Source organism: Cavia porcellus, unplaced genomic scaffold (assembly GCF_034190915.1).
Source record: "Cavia porcellus strain 051 isolate PalLab524CR breed Dunkin Hartley unplaced genomic scaffold, mCavPor4.1 scaffold_24, whole genome shotgun sequence".
Classification (NCBI taxonomy): domain Eukaryota; kingdom Metazoa; phylum Chordata; class Mammalia; order Rodentia; family Caviidae; genus Cavia; species Cavia porcellus.
Genome location: NW_026947507.1, coordinates 37,313,240 through 37,338,737, shown reverse-complemented (window position 1 = coordinate 37,338,737; position 25,498 = coordinate 37,313,240). Strand labels below are relative to the sequence as shown.

At 35.1% G+C, this 25,498-nt stretch overlaps 1 protein-coding gene across 1 annotated transcript in view; it reads right to left on the bottom strand.

The window, feature by feature from the left end:
• Nucleotides 1–25,284, bottom strand: part of Adam7 (ADAM metallopeptidase domain 7) — a 46,174-nt gene extending 20,890 nt beyond the window's left edge. The window contains exons 1-9 of the mRNA XM_063234547.1: nt 25,179–25,284; nt 24,915–25,018; nt 20,557–20,633; nt 15,085–15,163; nt 13,833–13,909; nt 12,470–12,656; nt 11,200–11,253; nt 8,245–8,316; nt 2,121–2,290 (exon numbers count right to left, since the gene is read on the bottom strand). Coding sequence (XP_063090617.1) covers nt 2,121–2,290; nt 8,245–8,316; nt 11,200–11,253; nt 12,470–12,656; nt 13,833–13,909; nt 15,085–15,163; nt 20,557–20,633; nt 24,915–25,018; nt 25,179–25,284 — 926 coding nt within the window. The remainder of the gene's footprint in view (nt 1–2,120; nt 2,291–8,244; nt 8,317–11,199; nt 11,254–12,469; nt 12,657–13,832; nt 13,910–15,084; nt 15,164–20,556; nt 20,634–24,914; nt 25,019–25,178) is intronic.
• Between the last annotated feature and the right edge of the window lie 214 nt (nt 25,285–25,498).

The following is a 25,498-nucleotide window of genomic DNA, read 5'->3' as shown; positions in this document are numbered from 1 at the left end:
TCAGTTAATAAATTAAATTTAAAAAGGTTTAAGGAAACAAACATGAATGTACTCAGCACCATGATTAATTATATACAGTTGAAAAAACTTTAAAATTTCAATCAACGTTGAAAACTCAGAGAGGATTTGATAGCTATAATGAAATGTGTAAAATATCTGCTATATAAAAATGACTATTCCCAGATTACATAGAAAGGCAAATGAAGATTTATGTATTATAGGTATCAATGTTTGATTTGATTCAGAAACAACTTTTCCAATTGGGTCACAGTAAGGAAAGCTCTTTTGGGTGGAAGACAACATTTCAAAAATATAGTATTCAACTATAAAATGAATGATCAGGTGAGCTCACCTCTTTTAGTCTTTAACCTCTTTGATCAAGGAGGTACATTGTGTTTCTTTATTAATGATGTATTTTGGTTACTGCATCTATATGTTAGTTTTTTGCAGTGTGTCATGGAGGAGCATAGAATTCTAGTTTTCCTAAACTCAAGACTCAAGCAGAACACCATGAATAGAGGTGAATCACCAGAGTAAAGATGATCTAAAGTTTGGTTTCCCTCATGGTCACTTAAAAGAAAAAATAATTCCAAGAAAGTACCCTAGGGATCGCCTTAGTGCATAGAGACAGTCTTATTCTGTGTGAATATAGGAGAAACATACAGGAAACACAATACATAAGAAATACTAAATTTGATGTGCAGTTGGACAGTTAGTAGCAATTCACCATTCTCTCCTTCTTTGTTGATAGACATCCTGTTGATATGGGAAGCTACTGACCAGGGTAAAAGAATGTTATATAGGTAAATGATTGCCCACTATATCTATTTCAATAATTTTCAGCATACTAAATAGTTTTAAATATTTGCACAGAGGGAAAGAGTTACTCACACTCACTCTGAGGTTTACAGGGATACTTCTACTAACCCTCATCTTCCATAATTTTAGGGCATGCCAGTGCTTAAAAACCCAAGCCCAAGTCTGACATGACATCATTGCAGATATATACTATGATCCATCCAAGTATGAAAACCAAGCCTGATGCTGCTCTGGAGATCTAGTTCACACTCATTAAATACCAATGAACTAGAATTGACCTCTGATAACAGGCTTTGGAAGTTTGCTGTTACTGAGGTCAGCCTGTAAGCTAGTATCCAGCCAACAGCAGAAAGAAGATTAATAAGATGCATTTGCAGCTCATTGGAAAAATGCTAATGTTTTAAGTAGATAAAGTAAGTAACCTGATAAAGTGTACACTGCTTAGTAACTTTAGGTTCATCAAAAGAGATGCTAAAAATAATACAAGATAATGGTCTTAATAGTTTCTCTTAGTTCATTGAAAAGAAAGGTTTGTGCTAATATTGTTCACAGATTTTTATGCCTATATCTTTTACTCTAATTAACTACTTTGAAGATAACAATATGCAATGTGTTAGCTATTGTTATTCTCCTATTATTTTTTCTACAAAATTTTTAAAAGAGAGAGTAGTTTTCGTGAAATTGAACATTACCTAGAGTAAGAGGACTATGCCAAACATAAGGTTGTGTTCAGTTTATTCCTGCAGCTGCTTATCACTTCTTTCTTGACTAAGAATTATGCAAGATATTTTGAGCAACAAAAGTGGTGTAATTGGACCCAATTTAAAGAAATTAATGATTGAATAAATAAATCCAAACTTTTCTTCAGGAATCTAAAAGTTGTGGTAGGTTTAACTTATCAAATTAGTTGTCTTCTTTATTGTATAGTAAAGAAGATTGTTGTGGGAGGTGGTGACTGGTTGCATATGCTTTGATGAGAGAAAAGGTCTAGAGGGCCAGATACTTCCTGGAAATGCCTGCATGTTTTGATAGTTTATTTGTAGACTCACCGTTTGAATGTCCTCTTTGTATGCTTTAATTTTGTAACTTGAACAACTATTTCTAAGAGGATAATATATAATTTGTCAACCAGTGATTTTTTTACTGTAGATTATTTTTTTGAAATTCTGTATTATTTCTACTATTTTCGGTTTTGCTTTTTTTCTTTAAATAAAATTTTTAAAAAATGATTTTTGTTGTTCATTTGTTCTGTTATCTATTTTAATAGCCCTCTTTAGATGTGCAAGATAATAATCACATACCTCAGTAACACAGCATGATCATAATTCTTCCTTTTTTTAAGGACTGTCTCTTGCCAATTTGAAAAATGCAGTAAGGTAGTCTCTGTGTTTGAAACTTGTGCTATTTTGTCTCCGTTTGTCCATACTTCAATTCCAACCAATGTTACACGAATGTTCAAGGTACTATAAATCTGTCCAAAGAAGAAATAATTTGCACAACTCAGGCTGCTAGATGGAACCTTTACCATCATCATATTCTTTTGTATTTCTTAAAAGCATAGTAATTTTAACATGTGACATATGTGAGCAAAGAGTGTGGGTGTTATTTTACAAACACATGTCTTGCAATGGAATTCAGGGTGTATTGTACAGAATACTGCATGTTTTTCTATGATCGACAAAGAAATTGACCAAAAAACTTATTTCTCCTCAAACTATCATATGCCTTTTGAGCACTGATCTCAGAATATGTTCAGAAGAAAGCATTTATTAAAGTGCTGGGGTTATGAATTAGCTCAAAATGAATTTAGTAAAGGTGGCAGATGGTGGAATGAATACACCTTGATTTTCTCTCTAATTTAGGCCAGGAATCAGTTCTATAGAAAGTTAGAAACCTGTTATCAGTATTTAAATTGAACATCATGACTGAATTTTGTAACTACCTTTTCTGTTTCAGCACCTTTACTGGGGATTACTCAAACCATGAAGAAATGGTGGCAGCTTATGAATCCTTTCACTTCTTTTCTAAACTGCTTTATAAATACTTAGCTAGTAGATTCTTTTGTGCTAGAATAAGAGAAGACAAAGTTTAGCAATGATCGTGGATATTTTGAGACAAAGGAATATGCATTATATCCTTTTTATATTTCACAACAGCTAGTTTAAAGCACCAGTTAAAGAAGGGTGAACGACTAAAGAACAAACACTGAATTTAAGAACAGACTTGGAAAAGTCACTCATGCATTACTAAAGAATAAAACTCCCTTTCAAGAAATTTCTTAGAGGTATAATTCCTGTTACAATAGCCTTCTGTAACTTTCTACTTAACCTGCAGAGTGTGAATATACTGAATTTCATGTGTCTTTACAATTCCTCTAAAAGATCACTTCATGACCGTGAGAAATAGATTCTTTTAAACCGTTTTGCATGTCGACATTTAATCAAGCAATGATTTCAAAATCTACCAGTGGCACCAGTCATTACCATCACTGTTCCTCTTGGCCTTGATCTTATTGTTGGATAAACATAAGTCAGGCCCTACAGAGCAAGAATTTTTTTTAACATGAACTATGTCAAGCCTTTCTCTTCATAGATGATTTTGACATTCACAAAATGGATTGGAAGTGAAAATAGAAAGAATGTTTGTCATCCTAGGATATATTCTGCTTCAGGGAAAAAGATAACATCTGAAATAAAAGCCATGCTTCATCTGTTCAACTTTTGGATTAGTTTGACATATTTATTTGGATGTTTATATAGAAATGATCTAAGCCCTAGAGAAAGAACTTTGACTTCTAAGATAAAAGAAGACATAATGAAATTAAAAATGAGAGATATCCTAGTGAAATAACATGAATGTTGGCCCTAATGAGTGGAGGTCTCCCAACAGTGAGGAAGGAGAGTGAATCCTGAGAACTACTTGTGCAAGTATTTCCCATGCCTGCAAACAGAAAGGACCACAGAGGCTTCCCTGTGACCTATGACCAGGCTAGCAGGCAATAAGCAGCCAGCAGCAGAAGAGGAGCACTTAAGAAGGGATGCGAGTGTAAGGAAAATCTTCTCTGAGATACAGGCTTTGAGTGAAGGCACAAACTGGAACGAGAACATGGTTCTGAACCAGGACCCACTTGAAGCATAAGAAAGACCGGTGCATTTCAAAGCGATGATGCTCTGTATATAACCACAGCAACAACAAAGCCCTAACCCAGCTCAGTTTCTGACAAAATTGATGATCTGGCTAATGACCTAGCAAAAGAAGAAGCATATCACATTTAGGCATAAAGACTGTTTCATGGTTTCTACCATTCCACACATAATGTCTACTATCTAATAAAACACGGAACATACAAAATATCATGGAAAAACAACCTATTGTTCAAGAGAAAAAAGTTGGTGAAACTAGACTCATGAATAATTCACGTGTTGAAATTGGCTGACAGGATATTTAAATTGATTATTAGTATTAAAGGCTCTTGTGGAAAAGAAGAACATGGTTTGTAGAATTTTAAGATCGATTCTGGTCTTTTGATACAAAAATCCTGTACAGTTACCACCTCTTCAGTAAGGGCAGGACTGTGTATATTTTGCTATTGTAATTAGATTATGCTATGTGGTAAAGGTAGTAATCAGTAAAGTTAAACAAAAGGTAATTTGCTGTGGATAAACCCAACCTAAACCTTCATAAGAAAGATGGCAACTGGAAGTAGCACAGATTCTTCTGCTAGACTAGAAAAACTGCCAGGATGTGAAAGGATCCATGGTGTGTGTGTGTGTGGGGGGGGGGGGGGGGTTGAGTGAAGGGATTATCAGGGCCTCTGGAAACCTAGATGGCCCCAGTTCCTGAGCCCTCCAGGTGCACAGGCTGACTTCGATCAACACATAAATAAACAGAGACCCCATCCTTTGGCATTAGGAGGTCCTGAACAGAGCAACCAGTGGTGCTGTACTCGGACTGGTTCTGCAGAGATGAGAGGTGAACACAGCTTCCTAATGCTAGGTTTGTGGTAATTTGTTATTCAGAAACAAACAAACAATAGAGTGAAAAATGTCCTTGAGAAGAGTTGAATTCTAGTTTTGAGGTCAAAACTGTAAGCAGAACTGAATGAAATGTTAGAAACACGTACATTAGCAGAGATTAAGAATGCTTTTGGTGAGTGTTTTAGAAGGCTCATATCAAATAGGAAAAGGATTCTATTAGCTCAATAGAAATTATGCAAATTGTAACATAGAGTTAAAAGAGTGAAACAAACACAAGAGGAGGTCTGATTCTGTGGAAAAAGCAGAGCTTTCTAAATACACACTTACATACATATATACATATGTATGTAAATATGCACATATGTATATATACATACATATACATGTAAATGTCGTATGTATATACATATGTATACATGTACAATATCATATGTATATATACATATGTATATATGTGCAATATAAATATCTTGCATATACATAATGCATTATATATATCCAGAAAAGAGAATAATAAGGTAAACAAAAGCACTTTAAAAACATGTTAAAGTAGTAGAAAACATTAAATCACAGATCCAAGAAACTCAGAGAATCTAAGTAATGTGAAAACCATGCACACACACTTTGATAAAGGTACACCAAATGGAAACACAGACTAACCAAAATATTATTCAATGGTCAAATCTGGAGGAATTTGATTAACAAAATAGAGTAGTAACTTAAAGTATTAAACAAATATTCACAACTCTATACCAATATAAATAATCAAATAAATACAATAATGAGGGGCAAGAGATACATCTCCTGTGCAGAAGAATTCAAAGTAATACATGTTATGTATATACTCCACTTCAAAGAGCAGAAGCCTGACTCCTCACCCTTAAAGGGTAAGCTGTATACACTAACATTCTCCCAAAGAATAGAGAAGGTTAAGGAGTGAAAAATGAGTGATTCTACCAGGGGCTATCACTTAAGCCAGTAGACCCAGGTTAAAACCATTAGTGATAAATGATATTGACCATGATGAAAACGGGCCATTGTCTTTGTGGTTTTCCTCCAGAAAACCATAATCTTTTCATCACAAGAAAGTATCCCAGAGATTGCAGTATAGCGTATTCTAGACCATGCCTGACATGTACTTTTAAAAGCTCTCAAGGCCATTAAGTTAAAAGAAAGGCCAAAACCTATCACAGTCAAGAGAAGTCTGGAGGACGTAGAGGACTTGGAGGTTAGATGCACCGTGGTATACGGGGCAGCATCCTGGGGTAGAAAAAGAGTGTTAGTTTAAAACCAAGAAAATTTTAATTACTTAAATTTTCTCAATAGAAATGTATTGATGGCATTTTATTGTTACAAATGTATCCAGTAAATCTAAGATGATAAAAATAGGAAAAACTGGGGTTGAGTCATATGGGAGCAATTTATTCTATCTTCGAATTTAGAAAATATATAAAATTCCTCAAAACAGAAAAAATTTTAAATAATGCATGAAAATATTATCATGAAAGAAAACTTGGATAATTTAAAGTATGCTATAAGTATGATACACTTCTGTAATGCAACACTATTTAAAGTTAGACTTTTATTAAATGTATATTGTAAACCCATAATTAAATACAAAATATTTTAAAAGACCTAATAGCAGGAATAAGAACAGAATGATCAAAAAATTTTCAATTCACTATGAGATAAGATTAATACTATTAATTAGAATAAACAATGGCAGAAGAAAACTTGGAGGAGGGAAACTTAAAGGAAGGAGTAAAACTAGAAGGAAGGAATTAAAAGAATCAAGCTGCATTTTGCACATGTGCCCTCTCCCTAAGATAACTGTAAACTGCAGGTACTGCAAAATATACTTTTCAAAAGCTGACAGGACAAGGAAATAGGCAACAAAAAATGTACCAATAACTACAGCAAATGTAAATCATGTAAGTATATCAATTAAAATACAGGAATGATCAGATTTAAAAAAGAAAATCTGCCATCTTTAAGAACACGACTTTAAACATAAAAACAAAGGTAAGTTAAAAATAAAAATAGTAAAACATCCTATTATGTAAACACAAATCAAATGAAAGCTGAAATGGCTCTATTAGTGTCGAAGTAGGCTTAGTAGCAAAGAACAATTACAGCAGTCACAAAGGGCATTGCAGGACCGTAAAGGGATCCAGCCAGAAAGAAGACATGTAGATGGAATTCCTCTGCATCTAATAGCAAAACTTCATAGACATGGAACAAAATCTGGTAACAGAGAGCAAAGAGACTTTCCCACTATCAGAGTTGGAATTGAATATTTTCACTTCAGTAATAAGTAGTCATAAAATTAATTAATAAAAGGAAAAAGATCAAGAAAATGCTATTAGTTAACTTGACATAACTGACATTTACAGAAAACTCTATTCACCTGTATTAAAATACTCTTTTATTTGCTCATTTGTTTTATCAAGTGCACATAAACCAAATTTTGGACTGTAAACTAAACCTTGAAAAAAATCAAAAGAAAATCAAGCAAAATAAATTCTTTAATTCTAATGGAATAAAAATTAGAAATCAATAATAAAAATATAAAGAATCTTTATTTGAAAATTAAACAACACTGTCTATAACTACCAATTAAAGAAAAGGTCATAGGGACATTTAAAATATTTTTAACAGAATGAAAATTTTAAAATAAAATATATGAATATTTCTCAAAAATACCCCCCGAATAGTATATATATTCCATATGACTCCAGCATTTGTTATTTATAGAAAATAAATGAAAACTTGTTCACATGTAAGGCTGTATTTAAAGTAGTTGCATTCAGAGTAGCAACAACTACAAATAGGTTAAACACCCCTCAAGTGTTGAATGAAAACCTCTACCTAGAGGACCATTCTTTCTAGCATCTCCCTATGGACCTCTTCATTCAGGTAATAAGTAGGGCAGAGGTATCCATGATGTCTTAGCAATCAGCAAAGAAAGATCTATGCAATTTGAAATTTGTTTTAAATGATTATACTTCGTTAAAATGTAAGTGTATTAACAATTTTAAGAGATTTTACTGAAATTGTTGCCCTCATTTTAAAACCAAATCATGGGTAATAAGTTATAACTTGAAGGACTTTACACAAGGCCACAGACCACTGATTTAGAACAGAGATTTAGCCTGAATGTAATTGGATTTCAAACTCTTTGCACGTTGCTTCATAAATTTTGTAACTAGAGAGAAACACCTGAAACTTACTTAAAGAGTAAGTGGAATTTACATAGAACATGAAAACCTCAAACCTGTGGCTTGTTGCTAGGATTTTTCACTAGCATTTTCTTTATTAGTTTGCTTGGAGAAGCTCTGGAATTTGAACCACTCAGTATCAAGGTTACTTCTAAGGGCAGCAGAGAGCTAACATAAACATTTTTTTTGCATTTGTATTTTCATTTCATTCAAATTACATCAATCCTTACCATATTGATAAAATTGACCATTCCCCAAATTCTTCTCCTTAGATTAGACTGAGGATTATTATTCCTGCGATACTAGAAATTAAAAAAAAGCATTAATGATATGAACTGAGTAAAAGTTCAACAAAATACGTCCACCATATGAGACACTGCAAGGAAAAAATGCACTGGAAAACTGAAGAAAGCAAAACAAAGAACTGTCTAAGACCCTGGCAACACACGGAGGGATTTTTATTCTCAGTACTGGGGAACATGCCTCCTACTCTAAGCAACACCCCGGACCCTTAGACAGGACCTCACTAAGTTTCCCAGGCCAGCCTCAAACTTGCGATCCTCCTGCTCTTGCCTCCTAAGGAGCTGGGATTGTACACATGCACCACCACGCCCTGCTGAGGGGAATGTTTTAATACTGAATACCTAGCTGCAGCTGTCTATGACGACATATTTTAGCTCAGCACTGCATTAGGGTTTTCTTTCCAACTTTTTCCTCTTTTATATTTCTTCATACTTCATTGCAGTAGTAAAGTTGGTATTCTTTAGAGGCCACTGTTACCGTAACTCAGCACCTATTAAAGTTCTGTAATAATCATGATGTTGAAAACAGACAGACTTCACCTCTCTTCCTGAATCTTCAGTGTCACAAATGATGGAACACAAAATCCAAAATGCCTTGGAGCCAGAGGGATAGAAAACTGGATTTCCCTATTCTCCAGGGCAAAAGCTCAAAAGACACAGCTGCTTTTCTGCTCCATTTTGACTTTAGTTCTTTTCTTTCATAAAAATTCACTTTTGGTACTACTAGGATCTTGCTGCTAATGAGAAACTAAATACATATAATAACAAAAAAATGCTCTTAGGGTATATTCATATAGTCAAGCTTCTATGATATAAATAAAACATAAGCGTGTTTTCCTGAGTCCTGTAGGAATCCTCTAGTTACAACTCCATTGCTCTCTTATTATTTTAAATATCTACATGACTCCAAATATGGCCTTAGAAGTTTTGTAGTTTCCATCTCCCAATCTGATCATCATAGTTTGATTTCAACTATAACTATTCTCTTGAAACCACTCTCGACAGCTCACAAATGTCCTCTTAAATGCACTTATCCTTTTCAGTCACCTTTCTGGTCATCTTCTCCACATTTAATACTGATTATTTTCTCTTTAAGAAACTGTTTACTAGTTTTGTTCCTCTGACCTCACACACTCTTGGTGATCTATTGTGGGGTCCTGTTTTCCCACCAGGAAAATACGTCACATACCAGGATTCCTGCTGTCTACCTGGTAGGGATTGTATAATGTGCATCCCAGGGAAAGATGCTAAACATATCTCAGGGATCACAGGAGTAAGATCATTTATCAGCCAGCTATTTCCAACCAGAAGGACTTGGGGAGGATGGAGTGTGAGCTGTGTACTCTTATTGTTAAACCTATTTTAAGTGATTGGTATTCAGGCTGTACACATTTGTGTTCAACTTTTCCCTTTCAATTTACACACATATTTTAGGTATGATTTCTTTCTTTCAACCCATCTGTTATTCTTGCCTGATAGTTCCAGATTTTAGAATTAATTTTTTATTTTTTAAATGTACAGTCTAGGAACTTACAATATCTCTTACTAGTTTTGTGTATAATTCATGTGTAGGTAACATTTTTCTTTGTTCCAGTTGAATTTGGTTGAATTTTTTTCCCTTTGTCTTTATTATTCTGAAATCCTTCCATGTGGTTAACTAGTTTATCAATCATCATTTTATTTTTTTAAAACTCTCAAGAATGGTCACTAAAATACTACCTGTCATCCAGTGACTCATCTTCACTCTTTTATTCAGCAGTTCCTGTTTTCTCTTTCATAGTTTCTAACTTTTTACTGCTCTGTGCCCTTTAGGTGACAGATTTCCATCTCCTCTATCCTCCAAGTCACTGATCCCCCCTTCTCATGTGTCTAACTTCCTTTTCAGTTCAAAGATGTATACTGTTTCCTTTGGCAGAAGTTAAAATTTTTCAAGTATGTTCGTTATTTTTTGTAGTCTCATTTATTTTAAAATGCTATTTATTTTTATAACTTCAATAGCTTTAAGCCTATACCTCAATTGTATAGAATAATTTTGATAACACTAGATGTCTTATAGCTCCTAGTAAGATATTTTTCCTTCTCATTACATTGCTTTATGCTTCCTTGTGTGATTCACTCTACTTTGGTTTATTTTGTGGTCGTTATGAAGCATTTTTGATTGAGGGTCTAGTTGTTTACAGATCATTAAGCAGTTTTTATGTTGAAAGCTCTCCTTGACATCTCTGCACCTGAAAAAATGCACACCGTCATGCCCTGCATCAGTGCAGGGCACAGTCACAGGGCTTCCCCCCTCCCCTGTATGTGACATTTTCCCTGTCTGTGCCTATAGGCAGGTAGACACATCCTTTATCTATTGCAGTTTCCGTGGATTTTTTATGGTTTCCCTTTCAGGCATAAGGCAGTACTTTATAGCTCTGGAAATACACAGAGAACTGGCAAATGTCAGTTTTTCACTCTGTGCAATAACTAATTCCTCAGAACTCTATATGTGCATTCTATACATCACTTGTCACCAAACCTTTTGAATTTGACTTCCTGTACTGATAGAGACTTTCCTTTGAATTTTTAGCATTTGAAGATTTTCAGGTATTTTTTGAGATCAACTATGAACTGCTGACATATTTTCCATTTCTCATATAATGTGCAACATTTCCAGCAGTTTGTAATGGAGTAGACGGCTCCAGTTCAGGCTATTCTGCTTCACTGTTCAAAGACCCAACAGTCTCTTATATTCTTCTAGTTAGAGGGTGGTGGTGGTGGATAAAAGCATGACTGTGAGTCCAGCAGAAAACTCTGATTAGGATACTTTTTTGGGTCTATTTTAGAGTCACGTAGGGTTTTATAAATATGAAAATAAATCAAAATGTTTTTCTGAAAACTTACCACATACTCATCAGCAACAATGAACAGTTCAATATATTTTTCCTTATAATTTCCCTGGGAATTTATGAAAAATTTAATGCAATATGTTAATATTTTTCTCTTTAACATTTACATTGAAAACAATCTAGCAATTTCAGGGTAAGAAATGTTAGTGTTCTTAGTATAGGCAGGTGAATGCCTATCTAAAGATTCTAGAATCTTTATAAAAAAGACAATGCATTAAACATGTGGCCCAGATATCCCATATTAATCTCAAAGAAACATTAAATTTTTGACTACATTTTCTTTTTTGTGTGGACTTTAGGGTCAAATAAAATGTACAAATAATAATGAATTCTGTTTCAATATATTGGGCATTTTATGCATTTAACAAAGTAAATGTTTTATGACCAAGCTCAGGTAAAAAGCACACATCCATAGCTGAAAATTAAAGTTGAACTGATGGATAGTACTAATTATAACTACTGCTTCTGCCTCTCAACCTCATAGTCTCAATTCCAAAAAACACCAAGTAAATATTGCTAATTATAGGTCATTTATTTTTAGAAAAAAGACATAACCGGATATTATTCTAAGTTTTCAGCATTCAGTAAACACATAGGAGGTGCGTGTGTATTCCCTGAGGACAAACCAGGGAGAAGATTTTCCACAACCGACACATTCTTTTGCAGACTAACTTACTGTTTACTTAGTGAATTATTCAATCAAGAAACACTTGTTAGATATTAATTATGTGCCAGATACTATCTAGACTATGAACAGGATAACAAGATATGCAAACATGTAGTTTACAAGCTAACTTGGCTGAAATTTAAGGGAACAAGAACTACATGTCCAGGAAGACCAAACATATACAGGACTATGAACACTATTCACCAAAAATGGAGCTTGTTATTTTTCTTAGCTGTCTTCAACTATTAGAACAACTCAACAGCTCTCACAAAAGCACAAGAAAAGATGTCTAGGATAGACTTCAAGATACTGCAAATTCCATCCTTCAAATCACACAGTCCTGATGCTGCTCATCTACATGCAGGTGTGTTGGAAGCTTCCCTTACATTGATGGACCACTTTGAGGTGCTAGAGTCAGAGAGCACTTTCTACACAGGTATCAAACAAAAGTTTCAGCTTAAAGTTTCAAACGATGCAATGTCAGATTCAGAGTAACACGTACATTTCACTAACTGAGCTGACTGTGTCTCTTAAGATCATAAAACAAATGAGAGCTATTTTACCTGAAGTGAAGGGGCCTTAAAAATAGAGTACTCACTTCCACTTTGTGGTTTTCTTTATATTGAGTATCATCTGGAACAGGCTTCATGGTTAAGTTGAGTTCTGCGCAAGAATAATTGACACTGTACTGCACCCTTGGGTTATATTTGAATACCAGATGCTCTCCCGGTGAGAATTTCACTGGTTCAATAAGATACCTTTGATCATTTACTCTGAAGAATCCCCTGGGGAAATAAGAACACAATGTATATTCAAGATATATAACAACTTTTTCAGTTTTTAAAACTTTACCTTTTCGAGAAAGGGAAACTACAAGATCAAGACCACATAAGCTGGTGGTTAGGTGTTTTGAGTGATAAAGGAGATGATACGTGATCTTTAATTGAATTAGTAGCTTTTTCTAAGAGTCAGATTATATAAATTTTTCAGAGCAATTCTGACAGTCTGATTTTGGCTCTGAGCTGAAGTACAATAGCAATCCCCACCTGTGTTTGCCTCAGAGTATTTGCACTCTGTGTAATTGTCATTAATGTATTAGTTGTAAATTTATAAAAGTAAAAGTATTACTATGGGTAATTTTGTCATGAATGGGGTTCCCATTTCTTTTTAAAGACTTTTATTTCAAAGAAAAGCAATAAAGTCAATGATATAGAATTACAAAAACAAGGTAAGAGGAGACTAGCAGTGGTTAATATATTGCATATTGTAATTACTAAATTAGTTGCTCACATCAAAAGATATAAGCATGAAAAATTGATCAAACAATATAAGCACAAGCCATTTCTTTTCAATGTAAAGGGATTCTACTTCTGAAAATGGCATGAACTACTCAAGGGAAGGCCTCATGAGACAGAGCTTCCTCATCTTACCATCTGTCTTTGAAATGCTCTTCCTTCATCCTTGGATTCTAGATCTACAGAGAACTAATAACTGCAATGCAACTTTTTACCATCTGAAGACCAAAAATTCAAACTAATTTATGAAAAGCTAAATTACTAAAACATTCTGGTGTAGAGGAAATTCACAGAACTGTCTGTCAAGAAACCTAGATTTTGGATTCAGCTCTAGCACTAGAAGGTTGAATACTCAGGAATAAGTCTCAGGTTTCAGTATTTTGACTTCTACCTTTGGAGCACAGGTTAGATGATGGCCAGCACCCCTCCAGCTCTGAGACTCTTGATTATATATTGCAAAATGCATCTTTCCAAGGGCTGTATATTAGGCATTTTTGTGAAACATAAGCATGAATCATAAGCTAGAATTCATACTTAATGCTAAAAATAAATAGCCACCCTTTCTTCATTATTTTTTCTATTTACAAGCTGAGTAAAAGAAACAAATCATCTAAATGTTTTTCAAATTCATACCACAATAAGGAAATGGGGAAACACTCTGCTTACCTCAGACCATTACATGTGCTGATGCTAACAGAAGAATCAAGTTCATGCATAATGGATCCTTGATAAAAACAGTGATCCTAAAATACCAGAAGAGGCTCTTAATGTAGGAGTAAGTGCTTATTAGGTAGATATTACTAGTTCATTATTTTTTCTTAGAATATGCCACTATTCATTCTGCTAAGTTAAGCACTCTTCTATGCATGCAATCATAGCTTTATTTTTGGATACTTGAGCCTGTTTCAGAAATCTTTCACTTTAATTATTGATTACTTTGTGTAAAACCACATATGGATTCTTTCTTCACAGATTTAAGGGTGCTGACGCTAGTTTCAGATATGTGACCCCTTGGCTTATGTTACTTTTTAAATCCATCCCAAGATCTTTGCCAAATTATCGTCTTGAACTAACATTATGATTTCCCCAGTTGCCTATAAACTTAAGGCAAGTTTTTGATGATTCCTAAAATTAGCTATTCCTCTGCAGCCTGTGCTCCTCATGCCTTTCATTCCTGACTTTACTTCAGTCGAGTTGGATCCTTACTATTTTTACTTGGTGCTTTGTATGCAGGAGTAACACTGCTTTTGATTAAAAGGCTTCAGAGGGTATGTCTGGAAAGGAGAGTGAGGGGTAATAATAATAATGATAATGATAGGCACAAAAAGCTTGTTTGGAAAATGAAGAACCCTTAATCTGGTGCATCAGAAGCACTGGTCAAAGGATTGCAAAGCCATGTACGGATCAATTGGATGGAGATTAAACAGTGGTTTCCTACGTTTAGAGTTTTATCCCTAAACCTCACGAACCCATGAGGATGCCTTATACATGATTCACTGGAGTCCTGCTCGAGCCTTATTCTAATTAACACTATGGAGTGTAGCAGGAATAAGAGTAATAAAAGAAGACACATTGCAGTCTTCAGTTTATTGTGGTCACTCCCTGTAATATTCAAACAATGGTATTTCCTACTCTAACAGCATTCATTAAGAGTAAGCAATTCTAGGGGCTGGAGATTTAGCTCAGTGGCATAAGCGCCTGCCTTGTAAGCAGGCAGTCGTGAGTTCGATCCCCGGTACCGGTAAAAACAAAAAAGACAAAAAAAAAAAAAAAAAAAAAAAAAAAAGAGTAAGCGATTCTAGATTCACTTGTGTTATAGCACTTTTTGGAGCAATTTGTAAGGCTAGAATAGAGATTCAAAGTCCCATCAGGAAATAATAGTTTCGAAGAAGCTGTGCAGGAAGGTTCTGCTAAATACCTTAATGGGAGGATTCCTGATGAACATTTCTCCTTGTGTGGTGTAGAATGTTTCACTGTAATTTGAACCTAGGAACTCTCTGAAAAAGGAGGCAGAGAAGTGGTGACATTTACTCGGTCTACAAATCTACAAGATAAAATCAAGCATGTGGTAAAAAGACCACATTGCCTTGAATCTCCACAAGATATCTCCTGCTAAAAATAGAAAATATTTAAAATTTTTTATTAGTACATGTTTGTAGTACACAATAATTACATTTATTGTGGGTAGTCTGTACCTGTACACAACACATTTTAATCTATTTTTGTCCATGTTTCCACCCCTCCTTCCCTGGTCTCACCAGCTCTTGTTCCCCTCACCATTTGCAAAAACACTATTTTCATCAACTTTTTTTTAAAAAACTTTTTTCTTTCCCTTCTTTCCCTCTTCCCTCCCTCCATCTCTAAATTTAATGATATAAAGCTGATAGAAAAGTCATGAAAAGATTTTGACAATTTTAGCAAAGTGGTACTTTATGAACAGTTCAGAGTAAATGTCAAAATCTGGGAGCCAAAATTAATGCAAAAACATATGCTATATATGAAATATATACAATCTTATAGTAAACAAATATCTACATATTTAAATAAAGGCAGTATATATCATTATAATAAATTTAGAAAACAGAAAAGTATAGAGTAATCATCCTGATTTTTACCACTGCCATGTCTATTACTGCTAATATTTGCATGTGATATTGTATGGTCCTTTTTTGCATAAAGGTATGAGTTTCTGAATAATCAGTAGAATTATCCTGCTTCTGTTCAGCCATTTGCATCATTAAAAGTATCTACTGCTATGCATCCAAATTCAGGAGATTCTTGCCAAAGCTGAATTGAAGAATAGGAAATAAAGTCATTGGCTTTCAATTTACTCTGGAAAACAGAATTTTGAAACTTAAGGCAGAGACACTAATCCTGCAAGTTAAGGCTTTTGAAATAAAAGAGCTGAGCTTTGTAAGTTTCCAGCATTTATTTATGATGACAGTTTTCTATAAATAAATTACCTGAAAAAATGAAAGAGAAGTCAGGCTAGCCATCGTTGGGATTGACTTCCTCTCTGATGGTGGGGACATTTCCCCCACACTGTCAACCTCCTGTTCAGTGCCACATTGGTAGTGAATTGCAAGAAACAGTGGTCTGTTTTTATTCTTGCTGTGATTTCTCAAATACCCAAATCTCTAACAGCTCTACCTTCTTTCTCCATCTTTTAGTCTTATATTTGCTTCATTCTTTCCAAAAGTTTTAGCTGCATGTAGTGCAAAGAGTAGCGAAAGGTAGAGCAAATTACATTCTCGGGAATTTTTTTAAATTTTATTTTTAAAAAATAAATCATAATACTTAAATTTTAAGAAATTGCATACTATGTTACACCAGCTGAAGTTCTACTCTTTAGTGTTATTAGATACAACAGCAATATACTGGGCCAGTAGACAATCACGACTTATGCTTATTTTTACTCTAAATCTCAAAATACATGAATAGCACCTAATCACACTTATGCAAATTTCAATGCCATTGTTAAGGTCAATTCTGCCCCCACAATAACCAAGATAGCAATCAGACACTATTGTTTCCCTCCAATTGAGCTTTATGTTGGGTACCAGGAATGGAACTCGGGATCTCGCTCTTGCTAGGAACATTTTTTAAAGTATTGAAATATAGAATATATATTGAAAAAGGCTTACATAGTCATTATAGTTACTTGAAAACAAAAATCATAGGAATTGTGTGGAAGTAAAAGAATTGTTTCAGTTCTATAAGTGGCTTAAGTTCAATGCTTGCAGTCTGATGACAACAGCTAAGAAAATATGTTGTTAATGAGAATTGCTAACCAAGTAGATTTTAAGTGTGCTATCTACAAAAGAATGATAAGTGTGTGAGACAGAAATCATGAGTTTTCCATCTCACAATCAATACATATTTCAAAACATTATGATGTAGTCCATAAATGAGTACTTTTGGTCAATCGAAAATAAAATAAGTGAACATAGAAATATATGTGTATACATGTATGTATGTACTGTTTCCTGATTTAAGAGTGAAGTAAGCATTATAGAGACTGTGTAGATAGTGTTGGGATAAGTACACCAATGACTTTTTAATGAATTCTGAGAAAATGATCGCTCCAATCCACAGAGTTCATGATTTCTCATAGTAAATAAATAACAAGATATTTCATTCAGAGTCTTTAAATTCGTCCATATTTCTCCTGACCTTAACACCAATTCTTTGCTTGACCAAACTTTAATCAGGTACCTAACTTTCTTCTAGGCCCTTCTGAGTGTTTGTAAAGAATCACACTAAGTCAGTTTAGCCAGAACTCCCCAACCCCGGTGAATTATCAGGTTTCTCATACACCATCATCCTCCTGGTGACAACGAATCAGCCTGCTCTCAGCAAGAGCCCAGCCAGGTTGGCTTAGCAAGACTCAACCTGCTGTTTCCTCTCAGGAGTCTGTCCACTAACCTCACCCTAACCCCACTCTGTGTCCACTTCCTCATCCACTATCCAGTTTCTACTCCTTACTGACAGACCCTACCCTGAACCAGTAGCCCTTGGTTCTATCATGATGATTCTGAATAAAGTCTGCCTGGGAAGGCAATAAGAAGCCAATAAGAAGCATCACTGAGTAATTCTTTTGTAAGATCTCTCTGGACACCCCTGGTCACTGTGTGACCTCACCTCAACATAATAAATTTCAAGAATTTTTTTTTTTGTTTGGTACAAGGAATTGAACTGATGACATCATGCTTACCAAGCAGGTGCTGTGCCCCTGAGCTATATCCTGGGCCTTAGAAGTATTTTAAAGTTCTGCTCAAACAGGCTTCCAAATTCTGTTGAGCATATTTTGACCTGCTGTTTTCTATGTGTGTTTTATACTTCCACTGCTCTCTCTTTTGATGTCTAGCCAGGAGGTGGAAAAACTACATAAAAACTTCAAATAACCCAAAGATCTAAAGGAAGTCAGTAAAGGAAGAATAGAGGAGTAAATAAAAGAGGAGAAAAACAAAAATGAAATATCCAGTCTAGCCATATCAAGTGTAATGTTAGTGGATTAAGCATCTGAATTCCAAATCCAAGATTATTAGAATTTATTAAACATCAAAACGCAACCAACTGCCATCTTATCAGAGACATATTCCAAATATAGTCATGCAGATATCTTGAAAAAAGTAAATGAAAGTTGAACTTGGTATTTTGATCTCAAGTAACAAAATATAAAATGCACAAAAATTAGCAGAAATATTTGTAAGAAAATTCCATGTATTGGAAATTATATCATGCAATCTAAAACAATCCATGAGTCAAAGAAGAAATTCCAAAGGAAAAGAGGAAATATTTTTAGATAAATGATAATAAAAATGCAACATATCATTTGCATTATGTTGGGTAGGAAGATGCTATAGCTTTAAATACTTTAAATACTTGTAATAGAAAATAGTAAAGATCGCCATAGGAAAAGTAAATACAAAATAAGTAATGAAGAAAATAAATTAATAAAAGGAATGTTACAAGAATAGAAAATATGGAAACAATTAAAAGAACAAGTTTTAGCTTTTTGTTCGTGGTACCGAGAATTGGAACTAGGACCTTTAAACTGATCTACCACCCAGAAATTTTTCATTTTTTATTTTGAAGCAAGATTTTTTAAATTGATAATTTGCCCAGGATAGGCCTAAACTTGTGATCATCCTTCTTCTGTCTCCCCAAGTGCTGAGACCACAGGTGTGTGCTACCATACCCAGCTAGCACAATATATTTTAAAATAATGCATAATGAAAATTAAGTTTTACCTCAAGGACACAAAATCAGTCAATGTAAATTATATTATGAAAATTTCAATAGGTACAAAAATTTTTTTCAACCAACTTCTCATAGAACTTTCTCAATCTAATAAACTACATTAATGACAAGTCTATAGGTAAAGTCTCATTTAATTATTTAACACCTACGACCCTTCCTGGGTAAGACCAGGAACAGTGTTAAGTTTGCCAACTCTCAATATTTCTAATGAAAGTTCACTGGAGACCCTAGCCATTGCTACAAAACACAGAAATGAGGAATAATTATTATCAAAAAACCTGTTGATATCTTCAAATGACAAGATGAATAATGATCTAGAAAATTTATAATTAATCCACAAAATAAGGAATAAATTAGCAACTCCCAAAGCAAAGTTAATATTAAAAAACAATATATTTCTACATAGTAATTTCAAATAATAGAAAAATGAAGTAACAAAACATTCTACTTTCACCTGAGGATTTAGCTTAATGGCATAAGCGCCTGCCTTGCAAGCAAGTGCTTGTGAGTCCGATCCCCGGTACCAAAGAAACAAAAACAAAAACATTCCACTTCCAAGAGCACCACAAATAATACATATTTAGAAATATGTTGAAAATCTTAATGCTTTATGGTGTAAACTACAAGACCCATTTGATAGGAATTAAAGAAGACATACACATAGTTACAACTTCAATGCTGCAAGATTAAGATGTCAAGTGAAGAGCTCCAAATTGAATAAAGCCATCAAAAAATTTCAGCAAGTTTTTTTTTCTGGAATTAATAGGTAGTGCAAATTTTACATGGAAATGCAGAAGCACTGACATTCTGACCTTTACAAATTACTGTTTTCAATATGGGTATTTCATGTGTATATTGTAGAAACTGAGTCTTAAGGAAAGATGCACAGAAATTGCTTAATAAATATTATCTTCCTTCATGAAGAAAAAACCAAAATGTGCAGACTATGAAAATACTGTCAATTTGATCATGGTAGATAGGCTTGCATTCCTACCAGTTACCAAAGGAAAAATTCAGAATGGATGGAATTGTAAATTCTGTATTTTTATTGCTTTTTCGTTTGAGTTAGTAGAGCAGAATCTTAACTCTGAAAATGTCACCCTTCCATTTTAATTTGCATTTGATAACTTTACATGCTTTTAATGTTTGGGACTCGGACAGTACTATGATGTGTGTCTATAAGTAGACAGCGGAAATGAGCGGAGATGAAGGTCCGAAGGCATTCACATGACCTGGCTACCTAAGACGTGACCGCGAAGCAGGTTCTTCCCAGTTCTTATCTTGTTCTCTAAAAAGAACTCGGTTTGATATTTACTTGCTAGAACTACAAGTCAGTTTAAAAACCACGCTTAAAATTTTTCTTTTTTTCAGTTAATTTAAAACAGCAACAGATCAGCCTTCATTTTAGAGTGACTACACAGAGAACTCAAAGTACCCAAAATAGGTATTAACTCAACAAGCAGAACCATGTGTATAGTTTTAAGATATTATTAGATATAGCGAGTTTGCACTTGAAGAGGAAGAATCCACATACTATACAAATGCCAATGATTTTAGAAATTCACTTTACAAAAAATAGGACACTATAAGCTAAATCTATAAGGTGTGGAGTCAGAATAGAACCTACCTTGATTTCAGAAGGCGAAGGATTAAAGTTTTCCTACTTAGTCTTAATTCATACAGCACTTCTTCTTCATATGTTTCCTGTAAAACAAAGTAGCGCACGTGACCTCCATACATGCTTGTTTAGCGTAAGCTGAGCATTGCCAGTGAAATAAAAGTAAGGGTATGGTGGCCAACACCACAGTGACCCAGCCCAGCAGCCCTTTCAAGGGATAAACCCCAGAAAGCTGAATTTCAAGAGAGCTAGATTTACAAGGGAGATTTTACTCATTATTTTTTAATTAAAAATTTCAGAGGACTTTTTTCTAGTTATGAAATAATAAAATAAAATAGGAAGTGCATATTTGCCCTTCATATAGGAATATGCAAATGATTGAATGTATATGCACAACTCCCCACAACATGGATGTTTGGTGTATGAATTTTTTAACAGTTTCATGTGTAATGTTTTATAAGCTCCCATTTCATGCACTAGATCATGCCCATCTCCTATTTTTGTAAATGTTCTTTCATAGAGTTTATTTTAGGATTACAAAGCACAGTGTGAACAAAACTTTATTTATTCAGCTTTATTTATTAGAAATTTAGACTGGGTTAACTGAAGTCAGAGGTGAATTGTCAACAGCATGGGAAAATACATAAAGCCTTTAATGAATACTGACAAGGTACCCCGTGGAAAGAAAATACAAGCTTAGAACTTCAGCAGTTTATAGCAGCTCCAGTTTGTACGTGACTAGCTGTAATATCTACTGTTGGACAGCTACATATCCTTACCAATCACAGGTACTGCCATTAACAGCAGTCTTTTAAACAATGAAATGATGGCTTACTGTGATATATTTTATGAATCCCTAGCATTCATATTTTTCACTTGTGCAGTTCATTATGAATGGTTTATATACAAAACTCTGATTCATGTGCTCTCACTGATTTCTTACTATATTATGATCCCTAAGAAATCTTTAAATTTAAGGTTCATAGTTGTTGGTCATGCATATTACATATTCTTGTGTTCACTAATTTAACAGGTACTATCTCAAGCATAGTAAAAACAAAAATTTAACAGTGCACTAGATGGAGGCCCTTGTTCAAAAAAAGCTCCAAGCTGGCAAAGAAGAAAAATAAACAACCAAGTAATTGGGGATGATAAGTATCATAATGAGAGAAACGCAGGTATTCTGCCAGCAGTACAGAGAATCAGACTCAGGCAGGTAACAGCACATGTAAAGGCTCTGAGGCAGAAAGCCACTCAGCTGGAGAAACCAAATTCAGTACTGCTGGAAATTCTGGCATAAATTGAATACAAATAAGAAGAAAAGTTGTAGGAAAGAGTTAAAGAGTACACAGCTTCATTAGTAAAGAATTTAGGCCTTCTCCTAAGATCAAAGAAAGCAAAGGTTTTAGGCAGAAGCACACAGAAAGCATCATGGTTCACAGCCTCACTTGTTTACCCAATGCTTCTGCAAACATCATACTATAGACAGGCAAGCCAACTAAAGGCTGTTGGGAGACTACAGATGATTCCAGCAGGAGAGTAAACAGGACGAGGTAGTTACAGAAGGTATTTACAAGCCGGACTCTGTAATCTTTGTGATTGTTTGATGCCAAAGATAACTCAGAGGAGTCGAGAATGAGATCAGGTTTCTGACTCGTTTGTTTAACTGTGTCACCACTGTAATGTTCACTTTGTATTCTTTGATACTGTGATTTGAGCAACTATTTTCAAGATGATAATATGTAATCTATTAACAGGTGATTTCTTACTGTTATGTTTTTTTTTGGTAGTTCTGTATTACGTGTACCCTTACACCGCTTTGTTTTGTTTTGTGTTTTTCTCTTTTTCCTCTTAAATAAAATGAAAAAAAAAAAAGAAAGATGTGAGGAGAAGCAGCTGTGAAGTGGAGAGAATGTGAGTTGACTATGTACAGTTCGGGCTTTTTAAATTGCTAGTTTAACAAAAAGAACTAGAACTCTATTAGAAAGACCCAAAACTCACAAGCGGGCAGACAAAAACTAAATGGCCAAATAAGAAGAGCTGACTTACACACTATATTTTAATCAGTTGTGTGTGTGTGTGTGTGTGTGTGTGTGTGTGTGTGTGTGTGCATGTGTACCTGTATGTGTGTGTGTATAAGAGTGCAACAATGGGCTTTCTATGAATGTGGGTTTTATCTAAACTACTGTTAGGCAAACTATTGTATGATATTCTTTTTAGTCTTGTCACTACTTTTTAATAAACTTAATTTCATTTGATTGCAGAATTGTTCTTGATTTATAGAACACCTGGAAGTTCACACACATTGCCCCTGGTTTCTTTACTGTCAATGTCTACACAACTATGGTAATTTGGTCACAACTAAAAAATCAAGATGGATACACTATTAGAGACCGTACTGATTCAGATTACATGTGGTTTTTTTTTTTTTTTTTTTTTTTTTTTGCCTGATGACCGATTATTCTCCCAGGATCTCATTCCAAACAGCACATTATACTTATCTGCCATTTTTCCTTGGTCTGTATAAACCTTCAATTCCCTTAATTTTGGTGACCTTGACTTTTTTAAGTGTACCCATTTTTTAAGCATGCTTCGGGAAGCCATTCCAAGTTTTACATGTTTTCTTTATGGTTAGATTACAGGTGTGAATTTTTATGATGAGAACCACAAAGCAAAGTGCCATTTTCTGACTTCAAATGCAGTACATCCTAAAACTATGACCCCACTGATGACACTGGCCTTGATCACCAGAAAGAGGTGGCATTTGCCAGTGATGTGCTCTGTAAAGTTACTCATTTCTCTCCCACTTCATACTCTTTGAAAGCGAGTCGCACCACACAGCCCACACAATGCTGAGGATTGTACTCTGCTCCCTGAAGACGGGAGTATCTATCTAAATTATTTGAGTCTTCTGTAGGAAAATTGTGTCTACACTGTCACACTTACTTAGGTACTCAATCATTTATTTATATCAGAATGGGCTCATGAATTTTAATCTATACTTCATGTTCCAGTATAAAGCCACATTATTTATTTTGCTACTTAAACTCTCCCAGCTCTGGCCTTTGGGAGTTCCTTTATTTGGCTCTTGAGATCTTTTGTCATTCTCTATCTATGTGATTTCGGAGTTTTGTTTGCTTGGGTCTTTTCAGCAGCACAAGATGCTCAAGGCTCATCCTGTGCATTTTCTGCCCCCTTCCAGGCTCATCGTGCGGATCTGTAAGAAAACTGTTAATACCAGGCCTGAAGAAGTCCTAACAACGGCCGTTGGAAAAGCCCATTGGTTTCTGCACAGTGTGTGATACAAAGCTGGTCTTGTCCCACGCTGGGGACCAATTTCAACCAATACAAAAGTTTGAGAAGGTGAGAAAAGAGCTGGATATTAAGAGAAAAAAATTTTATAAAGAAAAATTACTGGAGAAAAAGTAGACATGATCTCCAAATAGGAGTTGGAGGGAGTTGCCTTGAGATGGTCTCAGCGACCAGGAGAAAGCCATCTCAAAGGGACCACCTGGCAAGGTGAAGTGCATCTTAAATATGGCTGACACTGTAGAGAAGTGCAGGGAAGGAGGTGTGTGGGGAAGATTCGTTCTTCCATAGTTGATGGCAAAATGCCTGGCAGTACTTTCTATGGGTTAAATTTAAAACCTCAGATCTAGATACAAATGCCTAATGATAAACATTTTGTTTTTCCTTTTGGGGGGAAACTGGGAGGGTTACTGGGAATTGAACTCAGGATTTTGTGCTTGGCATGAGGTGCGGCATCACTGAGTTATCTTCCTGGACCCCCATATCTAAAAACATTCACATAAGATCTTTTATGACAGTTGGGATGCAAAGTAATTTTGAAACTTGCTTCTCCTTGCATCTTTTATTGTTGACTATAATAAATATCCAATGACTTTTGGAAACAATGTTAAATACTTTAAGATTTTTAACACCTGGAAAAGACACTCTTGCAAGTGACAGGCCAAGCAGGATCTTGTGTTGCTGTGAAAGTTTTTTAATTTTGCAATACTCTGTCCAACAAATGAACCTACATGCCAGCTCTCTGGGAAAATGAATTAAATGTGGAGATTACATTCCAGGGCAACAGCTCAGAAGAAATGTGGTTGCTTTAAATCAACCTGGGAATCTGTTAGTGATATTTCTCCTGAGCCAAGAAACAGAAAGTGGTGCCGCCTAAAAGCTGAGCTTTGCCTCCCAACCCCAGAGGGGCGTTTTCCTCCTGCACACATGCTATGCAAGGGTAGCACTTCTCTGAAAACAGTGAATCCTCTCTCCTATTTGGGTGTGTTTGAGGCCAGAAGCAGCTTTGTATATACGTGTGAACCCAGAAATCTTATCTAGTAAAAGCAAAGTTATACCGGTATGTCCGAGTCATGGGTGTCTTCGACATCCCGCTTGTGAACCAGAGGAAGCTTTTTAGGAAGAACCAGCTCCGGACCATCTGCTCCGAAGGCTGCATTTTCTGAAAGGAAACACAGGGGAACCCGGGTTGTGTTAAAATTCTTCTGTGGTGACTGAAGAACAGAGCTGTCAGCATGCTCCCTGGCTTCCCTTCACAGCCTAGTCTTCCAGGCAAGGAGACTGAGGTGGATATTTACAGATCGGGAAAATACAAGCCACACTGGAAAAGAGGTAACGACGTGCACATCCCTTCTCGGCTTCCATGTTGTCACCTTGTTCTAAAGTTGGATTCTTCCTCCTGTCAAAGCCTGTGCTGGCATGGCCCATTTCAACATAAATTACTGAATTTTATCTTCCAGGAACATTTGCGTTTGAAGTATTTCATCCCACAATGAAACATATGGCTGTCATTTGTCAGAGAATTCGAGATAGGACCATGCTTTGCTAAACATGATCTTCAGGTCCTATCCTGCAAGACAATCTGTGAAGCGATAGTGATCCCCAACCTTAAAACGCAATAAAGAGGGGAGGAGAGGCTAAG